Below are 22,836 nucleotides of genomic sequence, written 5' to 3'. Positions count from 1 at the left end.
TCTCTGATCCAGATGTAATTATTAGTATTCACAATGTATTGAACAGGTTGACACCAATTATATATTGGCTTTGATCCCATCAAGACTTACTCATATCAATAGTCTTTCAGTTAGCTAAGAATCCCCTTGAGTCATGAGTAGCGAGCACATATGTGCCTAATAGTTTGTAGGATAAGGCCCCTCCAGCACTAACCTAAAGGCTCGCTCTATACCAAATGATTTTAAGCAGACTTGGTTTCGCAAAGGATTCTCTTAGAAAGGAGAAATATTGTGCAAGTTTTCTAATTAATCCCCTTACTTAAATAGTACTCCAACCAAAAAGAAGGAAGAGGAGGAAGAGAAGCCCATTGATATCATGGAACTTCTCAAAAATGTTGATCCTAAAGAATATGAGAAGTATGCTCGCATGTATGGAATTACAGATTTCCGTGGCCTCCTGCAAGCCTTTGAGCTGCTAAAACAAAGCCAAGAGGAAGAAAGTCATAGATTGGTAAGACCTAGTCAGACTGTGGCATTGGGAATGTTAACAGTAACATGGTTTCTGGAAACAGGCTTGATGTCCTACCTGTGACATTGCTGTATGCATAAGAGATTCAGATTCCAATCCTATCGTGTCTCACTCTCTGAATTCCCAGCATGCTCAAGCACTGGGTGAGACAGTGCCGCTAGCAACAGTGACCCTTTTGTCCAAGTAAGTCCTGTCCCCATCTCTTTGTCCAGAGGATCTTGGTGACATGGAACCTGTAAGATGGGCTGGTGAGGAAGTTAAAGTGAGCTATGGATTTGCAGAAGGTTGAGTTAGAGAGACACACAACTCTCCAGACTTGTTGTGGGGGGACAGGATGGATCCTAGCTATTTCCTAATAGTGTTACTTCATGTTAAACCATGTCATGTTTTTCCACAGGAAATTGAGGTAACAGAGAGAGCTCGCAAAGAAGAACAGGAATTTGACGAACTTGTATCATTTATTCAGCAAAGACTCACACAGACAGAGGTGACATGATGGCTTTGACTTGATAGTAAAATATTTAATCACATAATAGGAAGTGTGATCTTGGAATGAGACTGAACCTTTTAAATTAATATTTTTCAGCCTATCACTCTCATCAGGGATATTGAAAACCAGACCGTTTTAGCAGATGAGGATGCTATATTTGAATGTGAAATTAAGATTAATTATCCAGAAATCAAACTCTCCTGGTACAAAGGAACTCAAAAATTGGATTCTAGTAACAAGTATGAAATAAAAATTAAAGGTGATCGGCACATACTCAGAATCAGGAACTGCCAACCTGCAGATCAGGGGAATTTCAGAGTTGTCTGTGGTCCACATATTGCTAGTGCAAAGCTAACTGTGATTGGTAAGTGTACATTTAAAGTTTCTATTTGAAAGTAATTTACACTCTTAATTTAATACTATCTGATGCCTACTAAAATATATATATATTTAACCTGCTAATAGACCCTGCAGTTTAACGGAATCTTAGTGATTCTGCTTTCAAGGAAGGATGCACATGCCCTCTGATTTGTCAGTTCTCTATCCCAAATGCAAAATCTCAGTGGTATAGAAATGGAAAAGCCATTAAGACAGGAGGGAGATATTCAATACAAGTCTCAGATTTCTTGTCTTTGTTTGTATTTACAACCCAATTTTCTTTCTTGATTGTTTTCTAAAATACTCTCTCTTTCAAGCTATGTGTTCATTCTTGTCATGCTGCCACCACGTATATATCACTGGCTAGTGTAAATTCACATTTTGTAGATATTTCTACCATTCCCCACACCCCAAAGTCTGTGCTTTTGATTAGATAGTTCATTCATTTAAGCATTTAATGGATCAGTGCAATTTAGTGTATCATCATGTTTACCCTTTTCTTTGGTTTTATAGAACCACCAAGGATTATAACAAAGCTAGACTCCTCTAGAGTTGTAAAACAGCATGATTTTACTAGATATGAATGCAAAATAGGCGGCTCTCCAGAAATCAAAGTTACTTGGTACAAAGATGAAACTGAAATCCATGATGGTGAAAAATACAGAATGTCCTTCATTGATTCTATGGCAGTCATTGAAATGCATAATCTCCGTGTGGAAGACAGTGGAGACTACATTTGTGAAGCTCGCAATGCAGCGGGTAGTGCAAGCACCAGTACCTCATTAAAAGTGAAAGGTCAGAACTTCTGTCTGTCTGTCTTTCTGTCTATGATTTCTCCACTTTATTTGCAGTTAAAGAGTAAAAATATTATCTTTAGTCAGATAGTTGAATACAAACTTCTCAGAAAACAGGATACATATCTTACCAGTGTGCCATGGCATGAAAGCCATCTCTTATTGTGACTCGTATCTTTCCTCTTCCATATCAGTCCAACATAGTGATACAATTTACTGTTTAAATGTGCTTTTCTCTATTATGTCCCGAACTGAATTAACAGAAACCCAAATTTCTGTTTTCATAGCACCCCCTGTTTTCAGCAAGAAGCCTCACCCAGTTGAGACTTTGAAAGGTTCAGATGTCCATCTTGAGTGTGAGCTCCAGGGCACTCCTCCGTTCCAAATTTCATGGTATAAGGACAAAAGAGAAATTAAAAGTAGCAAGAAGTACAAAATGATGTCTGAGAACTATCTTGCTAGTATTCACATCCTTAGCGTGGATGCCACAGATGTAGGCGAATATCATTGTAAGGCCGTAAATGATGTAGGAAGTGACACTTGCGTTGGCTTTATAACTCTAAAAGGTTTGTATAATGATTTACATATCAGTTCTATTCCTAGCACCCTCTCATTCTCATCACTCTCTTCGTGCACTCTCCTTGAGGTTTTAACATGACGTATCTTCTCTTCACCAGCACCACCAATTTTTGTGAAGAAGCTCAGTGATTTCACTGCTGTAGTTGGGGATACAGTTGAACTGCAGGCCACAATAGAAGGATCCCAGCCCATTTCTGTTCTGTGGCTGAAAGACAAAGGGGAAATCATTACAGAAAGTGAAAATCTTTGGATTTCCTATTCAGAAAATGTTGCAACTCTACGGATTGGAAAAGCAGAACCAGCCAGTGCTGGAAAATACATCTGTCAGATAAAAAATGATGCTGGAGTTCAGGAGTGCTTTGCCACTCTGTCAGTGCTAGGTTGGTAACAAGGAAACAAAACAATATAGAATATTTTAACCACACGTAACAAACTGATTGCATCTCCTGTCCTGTCATCAAATATGGCTGTGATTTATATCTCATTTCAGAACCTGCAGTCATTGTAGAGAAGCCCGGCCCAATGAAAGTCACCTCTGGAGACTCTTGTACTCTAGAATGCACAGTGGACGGCACACCGGAGCTTACCACTAGGTGGTTTAAGAATGGGAAAGAGCTGTCTACCAATCAGAAATACAAAATTAGCTTCTTCAACAAAGTGTCTGGGCTCAAGATCCTCAATGCAAAAGTAGAAGACAGTGGGGAGTATACTTTTGAGGTGAAAAACAGTGTTGGTCAAAGCAGGTGTACAGCTTCAGTGCGTGTTTCAGGTTAGTTGATTAACTTGTGAATTATCTTTGATTTTTCCAATGTCTTTAAGAGGTGTTACACAAAATGCTGCTTCCTTCGGTATCATGTCAGGCTGCTGCCACTCTGGGAAGACTCACTGCTAATGTGACCGTAGGCACCTTATGTGGGCCCGCTGGTGTTGTGGAGATCATGGAGGGAGGAAGTAGGTTGAATCCTTCATCACATTTTTCACCAGTCACAAAGATGAGGATGTTGCTCAGGTTCAGTCTCATCAACTGAGTTTGCATGTCCCTGATGGTACAATACTGTTCTTCTCCTTGTGAGGAAGCATTGAAAAAATAAAAGGAGAAAGGTGACCCTCAGAAGGGGGAGTGACATCTTTAGAGAGTATCCTCCAACCCGTTCTTATCTTCTCTCAGTACCTCAGGCCTCGTGAGGTGGAGATTATGCTTCTTAGTATTCCCTGACACCAGTTCAGATGTGCCAAAGGAAAGTGTGGTGTTTCTGCTAGATGCCTGGAAACCATCTCCCTTTTAAGTTATACTCTTGTAATATTTATAGCTGTGTTTTATCCAATACAGATCGCATTATACCTCCTTCTTTCACAAGAAAACTGAAAGAAGTTAATGGTCTCTCTGGTTCTTCTGTTGTGCTGGATTGCAAAGTGTCTGGGTCACCACCTATTTCTGTTTCCTGGTTCCATGACGGACATGAGATCACTAGTGGAGACAAGTATCAGACGACTCTCACAGACAATACTTGCTCTTTGAAAGTGAACACACTAAAGGAATCTGATATGGGAACTTACTCATGCACAGCTACTAACGTAGCTGGATCTGATGAATGCAGTGCATATTTGACTGTTAGAGGTTAGTATCTAGAACTAGGCAGAGCTTCCAGATATAAACCAGTTTCTTTGTGGATTGCTTACATTTTGGGGTCTGTTTCTATGAGTCTATTCACCTGTGTTTCGTATGGGAATATTTTACTCTTCATCAAAGTGCACTTGTCTTTTTTGTGTGTCTTTAGAACCTCCTTCTTTCGTGAAGAAACCTGATCCCCTGCAAGTTTTATCTGGAGCAAATATAACTTTTACCAGTATCCTAAAAGGCACCCCTCCACTGGATGTTAAATGGTTCAAAGGAAGCGTTGAACTAGTACCGGGACATAGATGCAACATCTCCTTGGAAAACTTGGTTGCAGAACTGGAGCTGTTTGATGTACAGCCACTCCAAAGTGGAGACTACACCTGTCTGGTCACTAATGAGGCTGGCAAAATTTCTTGCACAACGCAGCTCTTTGTAAAAGGTTTGTCAGACTTGAAGTTTCACGCGTTTCTTTAAAAAAAATTCTTGGTGTCAACTTTTAACTTTTATCTTCATAATGTTCACTATAGAACCAGCCAAATTTGTGAAAAAACTGAATAATCTCAATGTGGAGAAAGGAAAACCATTAATTCTGGAATGCACGTATTCTGGTACCCCTCCGATTGCAGTTTTATGGAAGAAAAATGGATACAAAGTAGTTCATTCTGCAAAATGCAGCATCACCACCACAGAAACATCTGCCATTCTGGAAGTTCCCAGTAGTAAAATAGAAGATCAGGGACAATACACTTGCCACATTGAGAATGATTCTGGGCAAGATAATTGTCACTCTGCAGTCTCAGTATTAGGTGTGTCCTCATTCCACAAAGTATCTTTTTTATACTAATGATCATTGTGGTATTTAAATTTTGGTACTAATGATGTGTCTTTGTTCCTTAGAACAACCTTATTTTGTTACACGCTTGGAACCTGTTCAGGTGACAGTTGGGGATTCTGCATCATTACAATGCCAAGTTGCTGGCACACCAGAAATTATTGTATCATGGTACAAAGGAGATACAAAACTAAGAGCAACTCCTACCTCTAAAATGTACTTTAAGAACAACGTTGCCACTTTGGTTTTCAGCCAGGTGGATAGTGGTGATAGTGGGAAGTATACCTGCAAAGCAGAAAACAGTGTTGGAGAGGCTTCTTCATCAGCTTTGCTTTCTGTTCAAGGTGAATATTTCATGTTAGCAAGAATAAAAGTTTACTTTCTTCGGGTGTGGTGTTTCAGGAAAGAAAAGTCTTTTTTCAGAAACACCCAGTGCCTTTACATGACCAATTAGAAAGTACCCATGTCAAGAGGCCCTGCAGCATTTATTACCTTTCAGTAGCAAAGGACTGGCTGGGAAGAAATTTCCATGAAATTGTCCTGTGCTCTCTCTAAGACACAGAGGCTTCTGTGTCTTCCCCTTCAGTTTAGGGCATGTCCCCAGTTATTCTTCTAGCTCTTTCCACTGTAGAAAATGTGAGACCATTATCAAACATTAAGGCTAAGTTCTGCTTTCATTTACAACTTTGGAACATGGACTTCAATGAGACAGGAAAGGTGCAACTGGTTGTACTCTTCCTAGCATCCCTGGGCAGAGCCCTATCTTCACACCAATCCCCAAACTAAATGGTCTAGCATATAATCTCTTTGATCTTTCGTGGGCCTCTTACTGTTTTATATTTGGCAAATTGGTTAAAAACAATAACTGGATCATCCAGTATCTTCTTGTAAATCTACCCAATCAAGATCACAATAGAATATCTTTGTACGCAGTGCTTACTGGAGAGTTCACCAAAGCTGGATAACTTCCCAAAGCTTTCATTGTGCAATACTTCTTTCCTTGCAGAGCGTAAATTTCCTCCTTCATTTACACGAACATTGAGAGACATTCATGAAACTGTTGGCTTACCAGTTACATTTGATTGCGGCATAACCGGCTCAGAACTGATTGAAGTATCCTGGTCTAAAGACGGCGTACATATCCGAGATAGCTACAATGTGCAAACCTCCTTCTTAAATAACGTAGCCACTCTCCAGTTTTTGCAGACTGACAAGAGCCTTGCTGGGCAATACACTTGTACAGCTTCCAATGCTATTGGAACTGCTTCTTCCAGTGCCAGCCTCGTGCTTACAGGTTGGTTGGTTATTAAATAATTTCCCTTTAACATCAACAGGTCATTTTAAAATTTCCATCTTAACTTAAAACAATAGGTGCAACATTTGTTTAACAATATGCTTTAAACTAATTGAGCTTTTAAAAGCTATACGTGTTTTTTTTGTTTCTTTCACCCTGTAGAAGGAAAGAATCCTCCATTGTTTGACATCCCAATTGCACCCACGGATGCTTTTGCTGGGGATAGTGCTGACTTTGAATGTCACATATCAGGAACACAACCAATTAAGGTCACTTGGGCAAAAAATAACCAAGAGATACGGACTGGACGAAAGTACCAGATTAGTTATGTAGACAACATAGCTTATTTGACAGTTCTGAACATTGACAATGCAGACTCTGGAACGTATACATGCCATGCTAGCAATGAAGTTGGAAAGGACTCTTGCGCAGCTCAACTTAGTATTAAAGGTATTGACTGATCCATGTGTATGAATTCCTTTATATCTAAAATAAATAAGCCAGCTTGTTGCTAGATAAGTTTGAGACCATCTTTTCAATATATGGATTAGAAAATGTGTATTGAAGTATTATTAGGAGGAACTGAAAGGTCTTTGAAGGAAAGTGTGGGGAGACTTGTGAAGAGGAGATAATGTTTTCTTTAGTCTACTTTTTTTTTGAAAGTTTACAGACTTTTTCATTTTAAATGGTTTATACAAAATCTGGTTTGTTTCTTGTAGCTTATACATAGGGTCTTGATTTTGTTTTAAAAAGGCATTTTTCTTAAAAGCAGTATAAATAATTTTTTTTATTATTTTTTAACTAGCAAAACTCCACATCCATTTATGCAGTGTGGATTTTCCTGTTCCAAGAATGGTGTTCTCTGCATACTTTTTGTTTAAAAAAAAAAGCACTGTTTATGTGTATACAAACTGTTTTTTTTTTTAACAACATATATTAATTAAAGGTATTTCTTGAAAAGTCTTCTACTGAATATTTGATCTTAAAATTTATTTTTAGAATTTAAGGAGTATGTTCATTTCTTGCAGAACGAAAAATTCCACCTAGTTTTACAAAGAAACTATCTGAAACAGTAGAAGAAACAGAAGGGAACATCCTTAAACTTGAGGGCCGTGTTTCTGGTTCTCAGCCTCTGACCGTTGCTTGGTATAAAAACAATCAAGAGATCTATCAGAGTCCGAATTGTGAAATATCATTCCTAAAAAACAACATACTTCTGCAAATTAAGAGCGCAGGGCAGGCTGATGCTGGCTTATATACCTGCAAAGTGTCCAATGAAGCAGGAAGTGTATTGTGTACTTCTTCCGTTGTTATTAAAGGTTAGTTAATTTCATATTTTGCCTCACTGTGGTGTTAGTTTTCTTTATCAACATGTTAGCTGTCAATATACGCCTTCCATAGCTAATCAAATAATTCTCTCTAGGAGTCTTATCTTTAGGCCATATATAATTGTGTTCGAACAATATTAAATTCAGTACAGTTTACACAATGAAATAATGGCCCCAATTCCTTCTTTAGATACACAGACACAACTCTCATGAACTTAAATGTGAGCTCTGTATTTCAGGATAGAATTTGAGCACAGTGTTTCTATTCCTTTCACCTTAGAATATGATACAAATAGTATACAACAAAATAGTGACTGCTTTCCTATAGCTTTCTATATTTTATTTAGAGAATGGTATTACACAAACCTTGCTGCTATCAATACATATTAGTAGCAAATAATAATCCGACACTGTGCATGCTATGAATGACTAGAGGTTTGCAATATGTCATAATTATTCCTGGTAATGAAACAAATTCCAGACCACACCTGGAATATTTGTTCACTAAAGTGTGATGGATTTTTGTGGGACAATGTCAACATTTCTCAAAAATAGCTCATTTAACATTTAATTATTAATGCAAGAGTCGGAGTCTTTTGGGTTTTTTGTCGTTGTTTTTGGTTTTGTTTTTTACTTTTTGCATACTGTCCTTTGGGACCTATCTTGCATACATAATCCCGATTTATCATATATCTTTGGAAGTCCATACCCTTAATTTGCATTCCGAGCATAGTACATAATGTGTTTAGAATTATTTATCTAGCTCTTAACAAGTGTAGTGCAAACACACTGTCTACTCCATTGCACGTCTTTTTCTTGTACATTTGTTTTTTTCCTCTTTTCCCTAATGCAATATGATGTGTGTCATACTTTAAACAGTAACGTCTAGATTACTCATAAAAATGAGCCTATGCTGACACTTCATTTGAACCTCCATTGGGGTTTTGCAGGGGAACTGCATGGAATGAGCAAAGTAAAATGTTCATGAGATGGTTTTATTTTGGCCTATATTTACACCTGTGCAACTCTCACATAAACTAACGCCTTTGGTCATGCATACCTGAGAGTAGAGTTGTGACATACATGCGCTGCAAATGCATGGTTGCCTACCCCAAGCAAAAAAATATTTTAGTGGGTCCAACACCCTGGCCTGGTTTTCAAACACCTGCATTGCCTGGTGATTTCATATGGAATAGTAGGTGCTCAGCTCCTCCACACATCAAGAGCCATAGGATAAACCTTTTGTCCCTGCCAAATAGGACAACCAAACTGAGGAGTAGCCAAGTTACATGTGGCTGATCTCCAGATGGGGCCAAAAATACATCAGGCCATTTTATCTTCCTGTATTTGCAATCGTGCTTTTCCAACTCATCTGGTAATGCATAAGATCAGGATGGATTGATCCTCTACTCTTCCCATTATTTTGCCTTTTATATTATGTCAAATAATATTGTGAGATATTATGTGATGTCACCCAAGACATAGTAGAAATTTAAAACCTGTAATACTGGTTTCTTTTTGCCTACATTAATATCAATAAATTTGCTCACGTATCTTTCTGACCAATTGCATTGTCACTGTTCCTCACTCTTGCTGTTGAGGGCATCCAGGATGGGATTGAGTTAAACCACAAAAGCAAACAATTAATTTGACTTTCTAGGTTAAAGTCAGATTAATGTTGCTTTAAAATTTATGACAATGATGATGAGGTAACCAGTTATATCTGGTGTGAACTATGAATTAAGATTATAAAAACAGATCAGCCTGAACATTTAATGATATAAAAACTTGGTCCCATAATATCCGTCAAATCTCTACTCATTTTCTTTTCATGCAATAGTTTTGCTATGCAAGATGTGCAGCTTTTCCTCCATTGTTGGAAGGTTCAGAACAAATGCATATATGTCTAAATTTGTACATCCAGGGCAGTTTGCTTTAGTTCAGCAATAATTGCTTTTGTAATATATTGCATTGTTTGGTATTATAAAAAATGTTTATGCAATATTTGAAGAATAACAGTGGTGCTTTAGTTGTTTTAATATTCTTTAAGAATGAGCGCAAATTTAAACTACTGCACTGAAAGAAGAGGGAATATATAAAGCTTTCTTCTTGCATGCATGTGAACAAGTACATTTTCCGTACTATTTTTTCTAATATTATGTAGCATTAGTATTCTCAGAAACCAGACTTGTATATATCAACGCACATTGCTTATCATTCTCTTACTTGTAGATATGACTGACTTGTTAGTCAAGATTTCATTTATTTCTTGTGTTTCTCTCTCATGTTCATAACACACATTTCTTTCTTGATTATTTACTAAAATATTTTCCAATTCCAGAACCACAAAAGCCACCAGTGTTTGACCAACCTCTTAGACCAGTGACAATAGCAGAAGGAGATATTTTGCATCTCAGCTGCCACGTCCAGGGATCACAGCCAATCAGGATTCAGTGGCTGAAGGCTGGGAGAGAAATAAAAGCTTCAGATAAATGCAACTTTAGCTTTGCTAATGGAACAGCTCTTTTGGAACTCACAGCAGTGACTAAAACTGATGCAGGCGAATATGTGTGCAAAGCTATAAATGTAGCTGGAAGTGACTCTTGCAAGTCAAAAGTGACAGTGAAAGGTATAGTAAAAGAGATAAATCACGTCTTCTGATGGCAATTTAAATGAAACTACAATGATCACATCTTTGTTTTCTGTGTATTAAGTGGTTCATAACCAAATAGAAAATAACCAGGGTCTTTATTACTTCATAAAATATTACATAATCTGAAATACTGGCCTTATTGTAGTATTATATTTAATGATAATTAATATAATACCATAAATATACAATGTATACATTAGGAGGCCTATGTCAAATGAACAGTAGATCCCCCACCTTGAGAGTTTAGAATTTAACTTTGCAGACAAAACAAAGGGTTTGAGGCAAAACCAAGCCGACAGAGTGGGCTTCAGTCTCCAGAGCATGCATGCTCCATGGGGAAGATGAGGGTTTAGGCATGTCTGGTAGGACATTACCAAGGGAATTTGGTATATTGTCAGTGAGAGTGCTCCATGCCTATGTGGCACCATGAGACACAGCACAGTCTGGAGTGAGCCAGCCAGAAAGATAATAGTGTAAGGAAGAAGGCTGTGGAGTGCATTGAGAAAGAATTCTTTGCCCAGCTCAGAGGCAGCAGTGAAATTAATTGGGCTGGGCTATCTCAGCTTCAACCCACACAGCCCCCTCACTCAATTGAAATTAATACAGTTTGGGGATGAGACTCTCTCTCTCTCTCTCTCTCTCTCTCTCAGATACTTTATTTCGTTACCCATTCTATAGCATCTGAGCTCTTCAGTCATTAACATATTAAGTAGCACCACCCAAGCATGGAGGCAGCAGTGGCCTACAGCAGTTTAGTCACTTTAAACTTCTAGCTGTAGGTTGATCATAATGCTAAGAAACCTTGTAGGCCAGGCTTTTAAGAAAGGAGTGCTAAAGAGAAGCCCTTTGTTACTGTCCTGACTTGGGAGTTGCTGGGTAACCAACTAATCAGCACTTTTGAAAATCAGGCCACTTATTTATGTGACCAGCTATGGATTTAAGAATCTAAATTAAAGTAATCAATTAAAAAAAAATTAGAACCTGAGTCTGATGTCATTTACATTAATTTAAATTAAAATGTACATTCTGTAACAGAGATCAGAATCAGGCCACAGTGTCTGCTTCCATTTTAGGAATCAAATGTCAACTTATTGAAAGTCATTGGAAAATACTTGGCATTTTTTCTTTCACACATGGACTGCATATACTGCTTTAGTAAATGGATTCAGCTACAATAAAAATAGCCCAAGAGTACAACCCTTCCCATTCAGCGGAGTAAAAAAAGTTGTTATGCCTGAGCTGTTCTATTAAACCCTCCATCTTAATTCCTTAAACCTGTTTTCCAGAAAAACAAGCAACTGCACCAGCAGCTAAGAAAGCACCAGTGGATGGAAAGCTGTACTTTATCTCAGAGCCTCAGAGTATCAAAATTGTGGAAAGTAAGTTCATTCCTCAAAAATGTCATCTTCTCTATTTGTTGTATTTGCAAATTGATATTATCTCCTGCTGCCTTAGACATGTGAAAGATGAGCTTCTTGATTTTGTATTTTTCTATAGAGAGTGTTGCAACGTTTCTTGCTAAAGTTGGAGGTGATCCAATCCCAAATGTTAAATGGACTAAGGGAAAGTGGAGACAGCTCAACCAGGGAGGTCGCATTTTCATCCAGCAGAGAGGAGATGAAGCCAAACTAGAAATAAAGGATGCAACAAAAACTGATTCTGGAACGTACAGATGTGTAGCTTTTAATGAACATGGTGAAATTGAGACCAGCGTCGAACTTCAAGTTGAAGAACGAAGAAAGGAAGAAGTAATTGAAGGAGATCTGAGAGCAAAGCTGAAGAGGTAGGCATAAGAATCTTTTCTAGATCACTCTGTAGTCTCTACAGTGGGGGATGCAATTGTATCTCTGAGCCAGAGGCAATTAATTAGTATTCACAACATATTGAACAGATTGACACCAATTATATATAGGCCTTGATCCCACCAAGACTAATTCATATCAATAGTCTTTCAGTCACTAAGAATCCCCTTGAAATCATGAGTAGCAAGCACTTATGTGCCTAATAGTTTGTAGGATAAGGCCCCTCCAACACTAACCTGTAGGCTTGCTCTATACCAAACAATTTTAAGCAGACTTGGTTTCCCAAAGGATCTCTTAGAAAGGAGAAATATTGTGCATGTTTTCTAATTAATCCCCTTACCTAAATAGTACTCCAACCAAAAAGAAGGAAGAGGAGGAAGAGAAGCCCACTGATATCATGGAACTTCTCAAAAATGTTGATCCTAAAGAATATGAGAAATATGCTCGCATGTATGGAATTACAGATTTCCGTGGCCTCCTGCAAGCCTTTGAACTGCTAAAGCAAAGCCAAGAGGAAGAAAGTCATAGATTGGTAAGACTAGTCAGACTGTGGCACTGGGAATGTTAAGAGTAACATGGTTTCTGGAAACAGGCTTGATGTCCTAGCTGTGACATAGCTGTATGCATAAGAGATTCAGATTCCAATCATGACCTTCTTGTCTCACTCTCCGAACTCCCAGCATGCTCAGCACTGGGTGAGGCAGTGCCGCTAGCAACAGTGACCCTTTTGTCCAAGTAAGTCCTGTCCCCATCTTTTTGTCCAGAGGATCTTGGTGACATGGAACCTGTAAGATGGGCTGGTGAGGAGGTTAAAGTGAGCTATGGGTTTGCAGAAGGTTGAGTTAGAGAGACACACAACTCTCCAGGCTTGTTGTGGGGGAGGGAGGAGGGACAGATATAAACACATGAATCCTAGCTATTTCCCAATAGTGTTACTTCATGTTAAACTATGTCATGTCTTTCTCCAGGAAATTGAAATCACAGAGAGAGTTCGCAAAGGAGAACAGGGATTTGACGAACTTGTATCATTTATTCATCAAAGAGTCACACAGACAGAGGTGACATGATAGCTTTGACTTGATAGTAAAATATTTAATCACATAATAGAAAGTGTGATCTTGGAATGAAGACTGAACCTTTTAAAATCATATTTTTCAGCCTATTACTCTCATCAGGGATATTGAAAACCAGACCGTTTTAGCAGATGAGGATGCTATATTTGAATGTGAAATTAAGATTAATTATCCAGAAATCAAACTCTCCTGGTACAAAGGAACTCAAAAATTGGATTCTAATAACAAGTATGAAATAAGAATTAAAGGTGATCGGCACATACTCAGAATCAGGAACTGCCAACCTGCAGATCAGGGGAATTTCAGAGTTGTCTGTGGTCCACATATTGCTAGTGCAAAGCTAACTGTGATTGGTAAGTGTACGTTTAAAGTTTCTATTTGAAAGTATTTTATACTCTTTAATTTAACACTCAGATATCTACTAAAATATGTATTTTAACATGCTAACAGCAGCTGCAGTTGAACGGAATCTTCATGATACTGCTTTCAAGGAAGGACGCACTTGCACCCTGATTTGTCAGTTCTCTATCCCAAATGCCAAATCTCAGTGGTATAGAAATGGAAAAGCCATTAAGATAGGAGGAAGATACTCAACACAAGTCTCAGAGAAAATACACAAACTAATCATCAAAGATGTTAGAACAGAGGACCAGGGACAGTATACCTGCAAGCTTCACAATCTAGAAACAACTGCAGATCTAACCATTGAAGGTTTGTAAACAGATGGAAATCTCTTTGTTATGGTTTCTTGAAAGAGTTTCTGGATGCTCAGTTAACAGAAGATGGACCTGATGGGAAATTCTGCTGATCCATTCCTTTAAAGGAGATACTACTGCCAGGATAACCTAATAATATTTTATTTGTGTAATTAATATGACCCATTACTGTGAAACACTTTGATCTGAAAAAAGAATGAGGTGTACTTGTGGCACCTTAGAGACTAACACATTTCAGATGCATGCAGTGGAAAATATAGTAGGAAGATATATATACACAGAGAACATGAAAAAATGGGTGTTGCCATACCACTCTGAAACTTTGAACTGAGTTATGTTTATCCTGTTTAGTCTCCTCTTTCTGAGATGTTTATTTTTTCCTGAGATTTCAAACTTCCAATGTGCCTATACACCAAGCATTCTTTATCTTTTCTTAATTGCTTTAATGACTTCTCTTGAATACTTCTCACAATAATCTTGTTGTGGCAATACTCTTGTGTCTTCTTAACTTCACTCCTAAATGGAGCACTTCACAGGAGATAGAATGATGAATACATATTTCTTTGTATTTCTTTTTTCTTCATTTCCTTTTTCAATATCCTAGTAGATGTCTGGTGTTCGTTTATGGAATTACAATAAATTATATACAGTAACTCCTCACTTAAAACCGTCCCGGTTAACGTTGTTTCATTGTTACGTTGCTCGTCAATTAGAGAACATGCTCATTTAAAGTTGCGCAATGCTCCCTTATAAGGATGTTTGGCAGCCGTCTGCTTTGCCCACTGCTTGCAGAAAGAGCAGCCCGTTGGAGGTAGCTGGTGGGGGCTTGGAACCAGGGTAGATTGGCAGCCCCCCATCAGCTCCCCCTATCAGCTCCCCGCTCCCCTAAGTTCCCTGTGCAGCAGCCACCCAGCAGGCTATCAATTGCCGGGCAGGTCAGCTGTCCCTCCCCCCACTGCCATGTGCTGCTCCTGCCCTCTGCCTTGGAGCTGCTCCCGGGAGGCACCTGCTTGCTGTGCAGGGGAAGGGAAGAGGGGGGCTAATATCAGGGTGTCCCCTTCCCCCCTGCTCCTGTCCCTCTCTTACCCCATCTCCATAGAGCGGGGGACACACAAAGGGCTCAGGACAGAGGGAGCTTGCTAGCAGCAGCTGCTGTCTCAAATTGCTGATCTACTTAAAAAGGCAATGTACTTAGAGTGCAGTCAGCGTACTTAAAGGGGCAATGCGCATCTCTCTCTCACACACAGGGTGTATGTCTCTGTCTCTGTCTGCCATGCTGTCTCCCCTCCCTCCATTTGTGCTGCCGTGTAGAGTGTGAGTCTACATTAACAACAATGTGTTAACCCTTAAGGGCTCATCCGAGTGCTTGTTCATCATTTAGCAGTAAGGCATTCCCTGGGAAATATCCCACCCTCTTCCACCCTCTGACTTCACCACCTCAACCAAGCTTCACAATCATCATAGCTGCGTACAGTATTAAATTGTTTGTTTAAAACTTATACTGTGAGAGAGAGAGAGAGTGTGTGTGTGTTTATTTATTTATTTATTTATTTATTTATGGTGAAAAAAAATTCCCTGGAACCTAACCCTCCCATTCACATTAATTCTTATGGGGAAATTGAATTAGCTTAACATCGTTTCGCTTAAAGTCGCATTTTTCAGGAACATAACTACAGCATTAAGTGAGGAGTTACTATACAAACCAACAAAGGTCTATTGCAACAAGGATAACTAATATATTTTTGTTTTGTTTCCAAACCAGCTGAGCCCATTCAGTTCACAAAGAGCATACAGAATATAGTGGTGAGTGAACACCAGTCTGCAACCTTTGAGTGTGAGGTTTCTTTTGATGATGCAGTTGTGACATGGTACAAAGGCTCCATTGAACTGAGGGAGAGCCGTAAATACAGCTTTAGAAGTGAAGGTCGCTGTCATTATATGACTATCCACAATGTCACTGCACAAGATGAAGGTAACCTTAATGGGATGTTTCCATTGTCACTGTTTTTTCTCATTGTTTGTGTTTTTCAACGATCAACATGAGGTATATATCAAAATGCTTACATATTCCAGGTGTGTATTCTGTAATTGCTCGTCTTGAACCAAGGGGTGAAGCAAGAAGCACTGCAGAGCTCTATCTGACAACCAAAGGTTAGTGCATGTAGTAAACAGGTTTGAGAGTGTAGCTACATACAAGAGCTGAAATTGTGTGCTGGAGAGCGAAAACATTCTAAATACAAATCTGTTGTTCTTTTGCAGAAATGAAACTGGAAGTGAAGCCACCAGGTAAAGAAAAAATTGAGAACATGTCTATGAATCATCTGGCACTGATTTAATTTTGTGTCCTCCTTTATTTTTTGTTTTTGGAACCCTTATTTCTGGATTTGGTTTTAGTACACCAAGGCTAATATGCTAAGGAGGAATTTCCAGATCTATAAAGGAGGATTTTTCCCATAGGGAGCAATTGTGAATGTTGTGATGACTCCACAATTATTGAGGAATTTATGGGCCTGGGGTCCTCTTGCACATTATGGGAAGCCAACTTCCCCCTTTCCTTGGGGCTGAGAGTGAACAATTAATTAGGCATGGACTTACAATGCAATATAGTGAAGGTTAGGGAAGGGGTAAAAAAACAACCAATCAAATAGACCAACAATATATCATAGACAAGGAAAGTGATCATTCTAATTATACGTAATACTCTTCCTTTCTGTGGGTGTGGGAGGGTGTATGAGAAAGAGAGAGAACCATCTAAAATACTATAATCTATTTTTTTAAACCCAGAATATAAGGATTTAGGGTATGATGCAATTAAAATGGTAATAAAATTAGGTGTGTGTAACTTGGCTAAACTATGACTGAGGAGGAGGACATGATAATGATCCATATGCATTTCTATGATAAATCAAAAGAGAAGGAAAAATTGCACAAGGTGGTCCAAGAGGATATAAACAGGTGTAATGGATGAAACTGAAGACAGGAGATATAGTCTGAATGTTTCCTAATGCTGAGGAGTAACAGCCTGTAGAACAGTTTCCTATGGGAAGAGGTGGAGGTCCCATCTCTTGAGTCGTTTAAAATTAATCCTTAGAAAATACTGTGACCCCAGTCCTAGGGATTGGACAAGTTCATCAGAATCTCTACTTTATACATTTCTATATATTTTGACTTTCCAGATGTTCCTGATGCCAGAGTTGCAGTTCCAATTGAAGCACCAGCTGAAGGTAAAATGAATAACCAGATTTTTATAATGGGATTTCTCTTTAGAATCTAGGCAAAGGTGCAGTGGGAATTTTGGAGATTCAGGAACCTCAGAGAAAATCTAGGATTGAGCAGTGTTCAAATTCACCCCTCTCTGTACAAAGCCTGAATGATCAGGGTTTGCTGGGGGAGGCAGTGGCACTGTTGCTTCTGGTGTTGGGTGTGCAATAGCACCCACTGACTTAAATAATTGTCAGAGTAGACTGGTCAAGTAAGTATGAGCAGGGTAATGGTCCCACTATCATGGGGAACTTTCCTGGCTTCTGTACTATCCTGGGGGAACCAGACAGTGAAAAGATGTGTCCTTGCTCCAACTCCCTTTGCCCAGATGCCTGCCTGACCTCGAGGACTACTCTTCCACTTTCCTGCGCGGCAGTCCTCGTAACCCCAATAAGGCAGGGTCACTTAGGACAGGGGTCATGGTGTCCCCACTCCAGGGTACTCTCTCTACACTGGCCACTTCCCTGACCCACTGATCACTACATTAAGTTTAAACCAAATTGAACAGCAACTGTAAAAAAAATAAGAGGAAAATAGAAAAGGTTAAAGGAACAAGGGGCCCCGCCCTATGGGGATGGAGAATAACACAAAAAACAGTTTCAGCTACTTAAGAAAAGTTCACAGCCTATTCTTCACATGCCCCAGGCCTCCCTCCCAGGATCTGGCTGTGCTATGGTGATACAGTGGGTAAAACACCGACTCAGATGGAAGCTACACGCTCTCTGACTCTAGGTGGCAGGACCCTTCTCCCCAGCATTGGCCCTCCTATGGTTCAGGGCCTCATTTTCCTCCCCCCTTGAGTCCGGCCTTCAAGGCCCTCTTGCCTGGTGATGTCTCCCTCCACTGGGCCCTTGCTGCCTAGGGTCCCCACCTCCCACTCCCCAGCTGCTCACCACTCTTGGCTCCGGTATTACTTGTGGCACAGAAGGCGTCCACTGCCCAGCTCTGGCCCTGCAGCTCCCTGAAGTAGCTCAGCCCTGGCTCACTGTCGGCGTGGCTGGTCTCCACTGCTCCGTGCTGCTGCTGCTCTGCCTCCCAGACCAGCTCTGGCTGCTGCTGCTCCTCTTCCAGCCTAGCTCTGCCTTCTCTGTCTCTGTCCTCCTGCTCTTTCCCCAGCTCCACTCTGGCTGCTGCTTTCTCCTGAGCTCTGCCACTGCCCTACTTTCGCTCAGGCAGCTCCAGCTCACATGGAAGATGGGCCCCAGGCTCTAGAGTCCCTCATTGACCTGCCTACCCTGTCAATCCACAGACTTGGAGCATTGGCCCTGGGGACTGTGAGTCTCAGGATCCTGATTTCTCTTTGGCCCCTCCTCCTTTTCCTGGCATTGGGAGAGGGCCAACAAAAAAAACCCACATTAAGTTTCAGTAGGAGGCCAACAGCCCCCTTGCATTAGGATAGATTTGCAGTTCCCACCCATGGAAAGTACTATGACTGCTCTTGACTGCTCCCACCCCCACCACAAGTTACTTTTGATTTTTTAATTATAATACAGTCATTCTGTATGTCTGCATGCAAAGTATATTAGGGATTTTTTTCACATATCATTAAGAATGTAGCATTGATATAAAATATATTCTTTATTTTTCTAAGATATCCCTATTCCTGTTTTGCTGCCTTTTGATGTTCCACCACCAGAAGAGAAGAAAGGTAAAAGCTTATAGATTTAAAACAGGAAATGTTGTCAAACAGAACGTACTATGTTAAATCCAACTTTTTTCCTGTAGCTGTTAAATGCAAACATATATATAAATATATATATATATATATATTTTTAGAGACCAAGAAAGTTCTTGTAAAGAAAGTCTCCAAAAAGGTGGTTTCAAAAGCTCCTGAAGAAATTGCTCCACCTAAAGGTAAAATGGATTTTTACATTATTTTTTAAAAAGGTGTTTTTAAGAAAGCAATTTTATTTAATGTGGAATAATGAAAGGTTATTGTGTTTGACTTTTTTATATTTAAGTTATAAAGATGCATATTTAAAGCCCAAATTCTCATGCATTAGGATAGTTCTGGAACACTGATTATCAAGACAGACGTAATTTCTCACATGATCCTAGTTAAAGGTTGTAACCTGGTAATACAAGATAAAGATTGAAAAAATGAGCATGAACTAGCATACAAGAACCTAAGCTCTGAAGATAAAAATAATAAAAATTTAGAAATAAGAGAAGCAAAACAAAGACAGAAGCTACTCTGTAAACATGTGACTGTTCTCTTATAGTGTCATTTTATGAAATTGAGGGATGCAGCTGCCTATTTAAAAAGAGGTAGAGAACACTGTAACTTCTTGCTTAGTCAACCCAAAGGCCTTGATCTTGTAGATTATATCAATTAGAATCAATAGTATTTTCAGTGTTTTTCTCATCATAAATCTACAAAACATTGCTATCAGCAGCTTTGATTAGGCATATGTAAAAACCTCTCTTTAAATAATTTTTTTATTTATGTGAATATTATTTTATTTTATTTTATTTTATTTTATTTTGTTAAACTTTGTCAGGAATAAAAACATTTTGGGTAAAATAACATATTCTTAAGATGCTAGTTATTTATTTCTATCTAGAAAAAGTGAGTATGTAGACAGTATACAACCTGTAAAAAAACTCCCAATGGGATTCCATCCTTTGACTTCAGTGGGCTTACAACAATGCACTAAGGACTTGATTCAGTGCCATTAAAATCAATGGGAGCCTTTCCATCAACTTCAGTGGAGGTTGGATTGGGCCATAAATGCAGAATTTAGGAAAGGTGCTAATTTCTTCATGCTCCATTTCTATTTTTTCTGAGAGTAATATTAGAACTGATCCTGTGACGTTTTAAATTAATGGGAGTTTTGCAGTTGACATCAATGGATGAGAAAATCTGGGACAGTGTGCCTATCACCTAGCGATTGCTAAAGGATATGTACTGCCTCAATATGCATCTATATCTGCCTTTATAGTGTGAATGGGAGATATGTGTGCATATCAAGGAGAGATTAGACCACTAAACATAACACGTTTCTACAGTTTCAGTGGTTGTAAAGAAGCCAGCATCCTGGCCCCAGCCCCAAAAGTAACAGGATATTATTTCAACAAAAGAAGTGTATTTAAAATGTGTATACTAAGAAAATAATCCATTGTGTAGAAATAGGCCACTCAGTTTTCCTACCCTGTGATAATCTGCATCAGAAGTATGCAGATTCATTCTTAATTTTTCTTTCATTCATCTTAACTTCATTAGACAGATTTCACCCTGGTACCAGTATGTGCTGATGATATTAATTTGAAACATTTTTTTTCTTTTCCAACTTTCTCTTGCTGTTGATATATAATGAACTCAATGTAGTAGTCTTCCAGTGAACAAATAGGAGAAAATTGCCATTGAAATATGGGATTTCATATTTATAACCCAAAATAATGATATCTTAGTTACGTATTGAGGCGATAGCTCTGACTTAGCTAACCTATTAGTAAATTGAATAACTGTGTCTGCATGAGACAAAGCAAGTTTGGACAATATCAAGAGTAGCAAAAGACAATAAAACAGCAATATAATACTTAGACTATTGTGTAAAAATGTTTAATATGCTATTTGAATTCCATAAATAGGTATATTTCTTAAATTAAATACACACATTATGCCTTGCAAACTCCATATTTTAATATGAGCAATCTTTTAAAGTTCCCAAAGTGCCAAGGAAGCCACAAGAGATCGAAGTGACTTCTGTAGCTAGAAGGAAAGAAGTTCATGAAAAGGAGGAAATATATGAAGAAAGAGAAGAGGTTTATGAACAAAAAGAAGAAATTTATGAACAAAAAGAACCTTATGAAGAATGGGAAGAAGATTATGGAGAACAGGAATATTATGAAAGGGAAGAAGGTTATGAAGAAGGGGAAGAGGAATGGGAAACTTATGAAGAAAAACAAGTTTATCATGAAGAAGGTATATTAGAATTTCTTCATTTTATTTATCTTTTTTCCTCTTTTTTTTCCTTCACTTTCCCCATCTCTCTATTCTCTTGGCCCTGCTCAGTATAATTCATTAGTTTTGGGATGTATAAAAATGTCACTGCTGAATAGAATGGAACATAAATATTGAAATTACTATTAGTATTTTGTGCCATTTTCTTGACCTGTTATCTTCTAATTACCTATTAAAGAGGCCATGACCTACAAGACCTAACATTTCAGCTGCTACCAGGATTTTTAAAGGACAAACAGAACTTTTTTTTCATTTTGGGACCCTTTCATAACAAGGATACATGGGGTTTCCAGTGTGTATACATGTGTATACACTCTGTATACAGCTTCACATGCTGCAGTGTGGTGGTGCAGGTCTTCTTCACCCCGTCCTCTACTCTCTATGGAACTGAACCTGCACTGCTGATTTAATGGAAGTTTTGCCATTAACTTCAATGAAAGCAGGATCAGGCACCAAGCAGCTTGTGGCTGCCTCTATAAAAGGAGAAATGAGCATATAGGAAAGGAAGCCTCAAGCCCACCTACTATACATCCACATTTATCTTTGTCAGGGATCTAAAGCCAACTGTAATGTATTTCCATTTATCCAGGTGCATTACAGCTGCAGTCTGTGAAGCCTATCCCAACCAGTCTTGTAGTATAAGGTTTAGAGTAGCTTTCCAGGATTTTGAGTTTGACAGAAGGAGTTATTCCTTAGTTAATCTATATTGTTTCTTTATGTATTTTTTCCGTGTTCATAAGTAAGCCCTGATCTCTCTGTATTTTCTCCCCAATTGGTACATTTTGAGATTTTCTGTTGCTGTACTTTGGGGCATATTGTGCTATCACTCTGTACGTAGAACTTCCCAAATAAAGTACAGGGGAGTTAAGATTGCAAATCAGTGGTAAATCATGGCCCATCATCAAGCAGGGCTAGGATAATATGAACACAGCTCAAGGTGACACATTATAGTGTGATTATTAATTTGTGGACTTTGAAGTTTGAGAGCTTTTCAAATGCACTATGAACTAGCCATAGTTTTGACACTTACATGTTTTTAATTATTTGAGAAGATTTTCCCAGCATTTCCCCCAGACAAGGCCGATTTGGGTGGAATGTGCCACAAATCTTTTCTGGAGCATTAAGAGCCATATATGTCAACAGCATGCCTCCCAATTATTTCAGTGGGAGAAGTGTGTATGTAACCGAGACAGAATTTGGTCCTAAAGTCAATGGGTTAGCAACAAAACTGGAAATGAAAAGAATCCCCCTGTTGGATGTTCACGATTGTGTGTTTTATTTGTAAAATATTATATCATCACCTAATGTTGGCCTGTCCCACCCTGAGGTAAGGTGTACTTCTTCAGGGTGTGTATTTCCTCTTCATTAACTGTGATGCTGTTTTTATTAAAGTGATTGGAGTTCCTCAGAAGCCCATGCCTGAGCATATAACGCCAGCAATTACAGCTGAAAAGAAAGAAAAGAAAGAAGTGACCATACATAAAGGTACAGGATTGAGACATATCTGTATAACTAGGGTTATGGTCACTCTGAGCATGTTTCAGAT

At 38.8% G+C, this 22,836-nt stretch overlaps 1 protein-coding gene across 2 annotated transcripts in view; it reads left to right on the top strand.

The window, feature by feature from the left end:
* Positions 1-22,836, top strand: part of TTN (titin) — a 307,719-nt gene that overhangs the window by 116,961 nt on the left and 167,922 nt on the right. For both annotated transcript variants that reach the window (XM_065560805.1, XM_065560804.1), the window contains exons 119-146: positions 307-490; positions 906-995; positions 1,095-1,362; positions 1,890-2,171; positions 2,458-2,736; positions 2,848-3,129; positions 3,240-3,518; positions 4,080-4,367; positions 4,528-4,806; positions 4,895-5,173; positions 5,265-5,543; positions 6,206-6,493; positions 6,656-6,943; positions 7,522-7,812; positions 10,163-10,450; positions 11,761-11,853; positions 11,972-12,257; positions 12,625-12,808; positions 13,245-13,334; positions 13,435-13,702; positions 15,828-16,037; positions 16,139-16,216; positions 16,325-16,351; positions 17,242-17,289; positions 18,918-18,974; positions 19,103-19,180; positions 20,991-21,251; positions 22,683-22,775. In XM_065560805.1, the coding sequence (XP_065416877.1) occupies positions 307-490; positions 906-995; positions 1,095-1,362; positions 1,890-2,171; positions 2,458-2,736; positions 2,848-3,129; positions 3,240-3,518; positions 4,080-4,367; positions 4,528-4,806; positions 4,895-5,173; positions 5,265-5,543; positions 6,206-6,493; positions 6,656-6,943; positions 7,522-7,812; positions 10,163-10,450; positions 11,761-11,853; positions 11,972-12,257; positions 12,625-12,808; positions 13,245-13,334; positions 13,435-13,702; positions 15,828-16,037; positions 16,139-16,216; positions 16,325-16,351; positions 17,242-17,289; positions 18,918-18,974; positions 19,103-19,180; positions 20,991-21,251; positions 22,683-22,775 (5,717 nt within the window). The remainder of the gene's footprint in view (positions 1-306; positions 491-905; positions 996-1,094; positions 1,363-1,889; positions 2,172-2,457; positions 2,737-2,847; positions 3,130-3,239; positions 3,519-4,079; positions 4,368-4,527; positions 4,807-4,894; positions 5,174-5,264; positions 5,544-6,205; positions 6,494-6,655; positions 6,944-7,521; positions 7,813-10,162; positions 10,451-11,760; positions 11,854-11,971; positions 12,258-12,624; positions 12,809-13,244; positions 13,335-13,434; positions 13,703-15,827; positions 16,038-16,138; positions 16,217-16,324; positions 16,352-17,241; positions 17,290-18,917; positions 18,975-19,102; positions 19,181-20,990; positions 21,252-22,682; positions 22,776-22,836) is intronic.

This window comes from Chrysemys picta, chromosome 11 (assembly GCF_011386835.1).
Source record: "Chrysemys picta bellii isolate R12L10 chromosome 11, ASM1138683v2, whole genome shotgun sequence".
Lineage (NCBI taxonomy): Eukaryota > Metazoa > Chordata > Testudines > Emydidae > Chrysemys > Chrysemys picta.
Note: the sequence above shows the minus strand (reverse complement) of the source record. Positions and strands in the feature narration are given on the sequence as shown.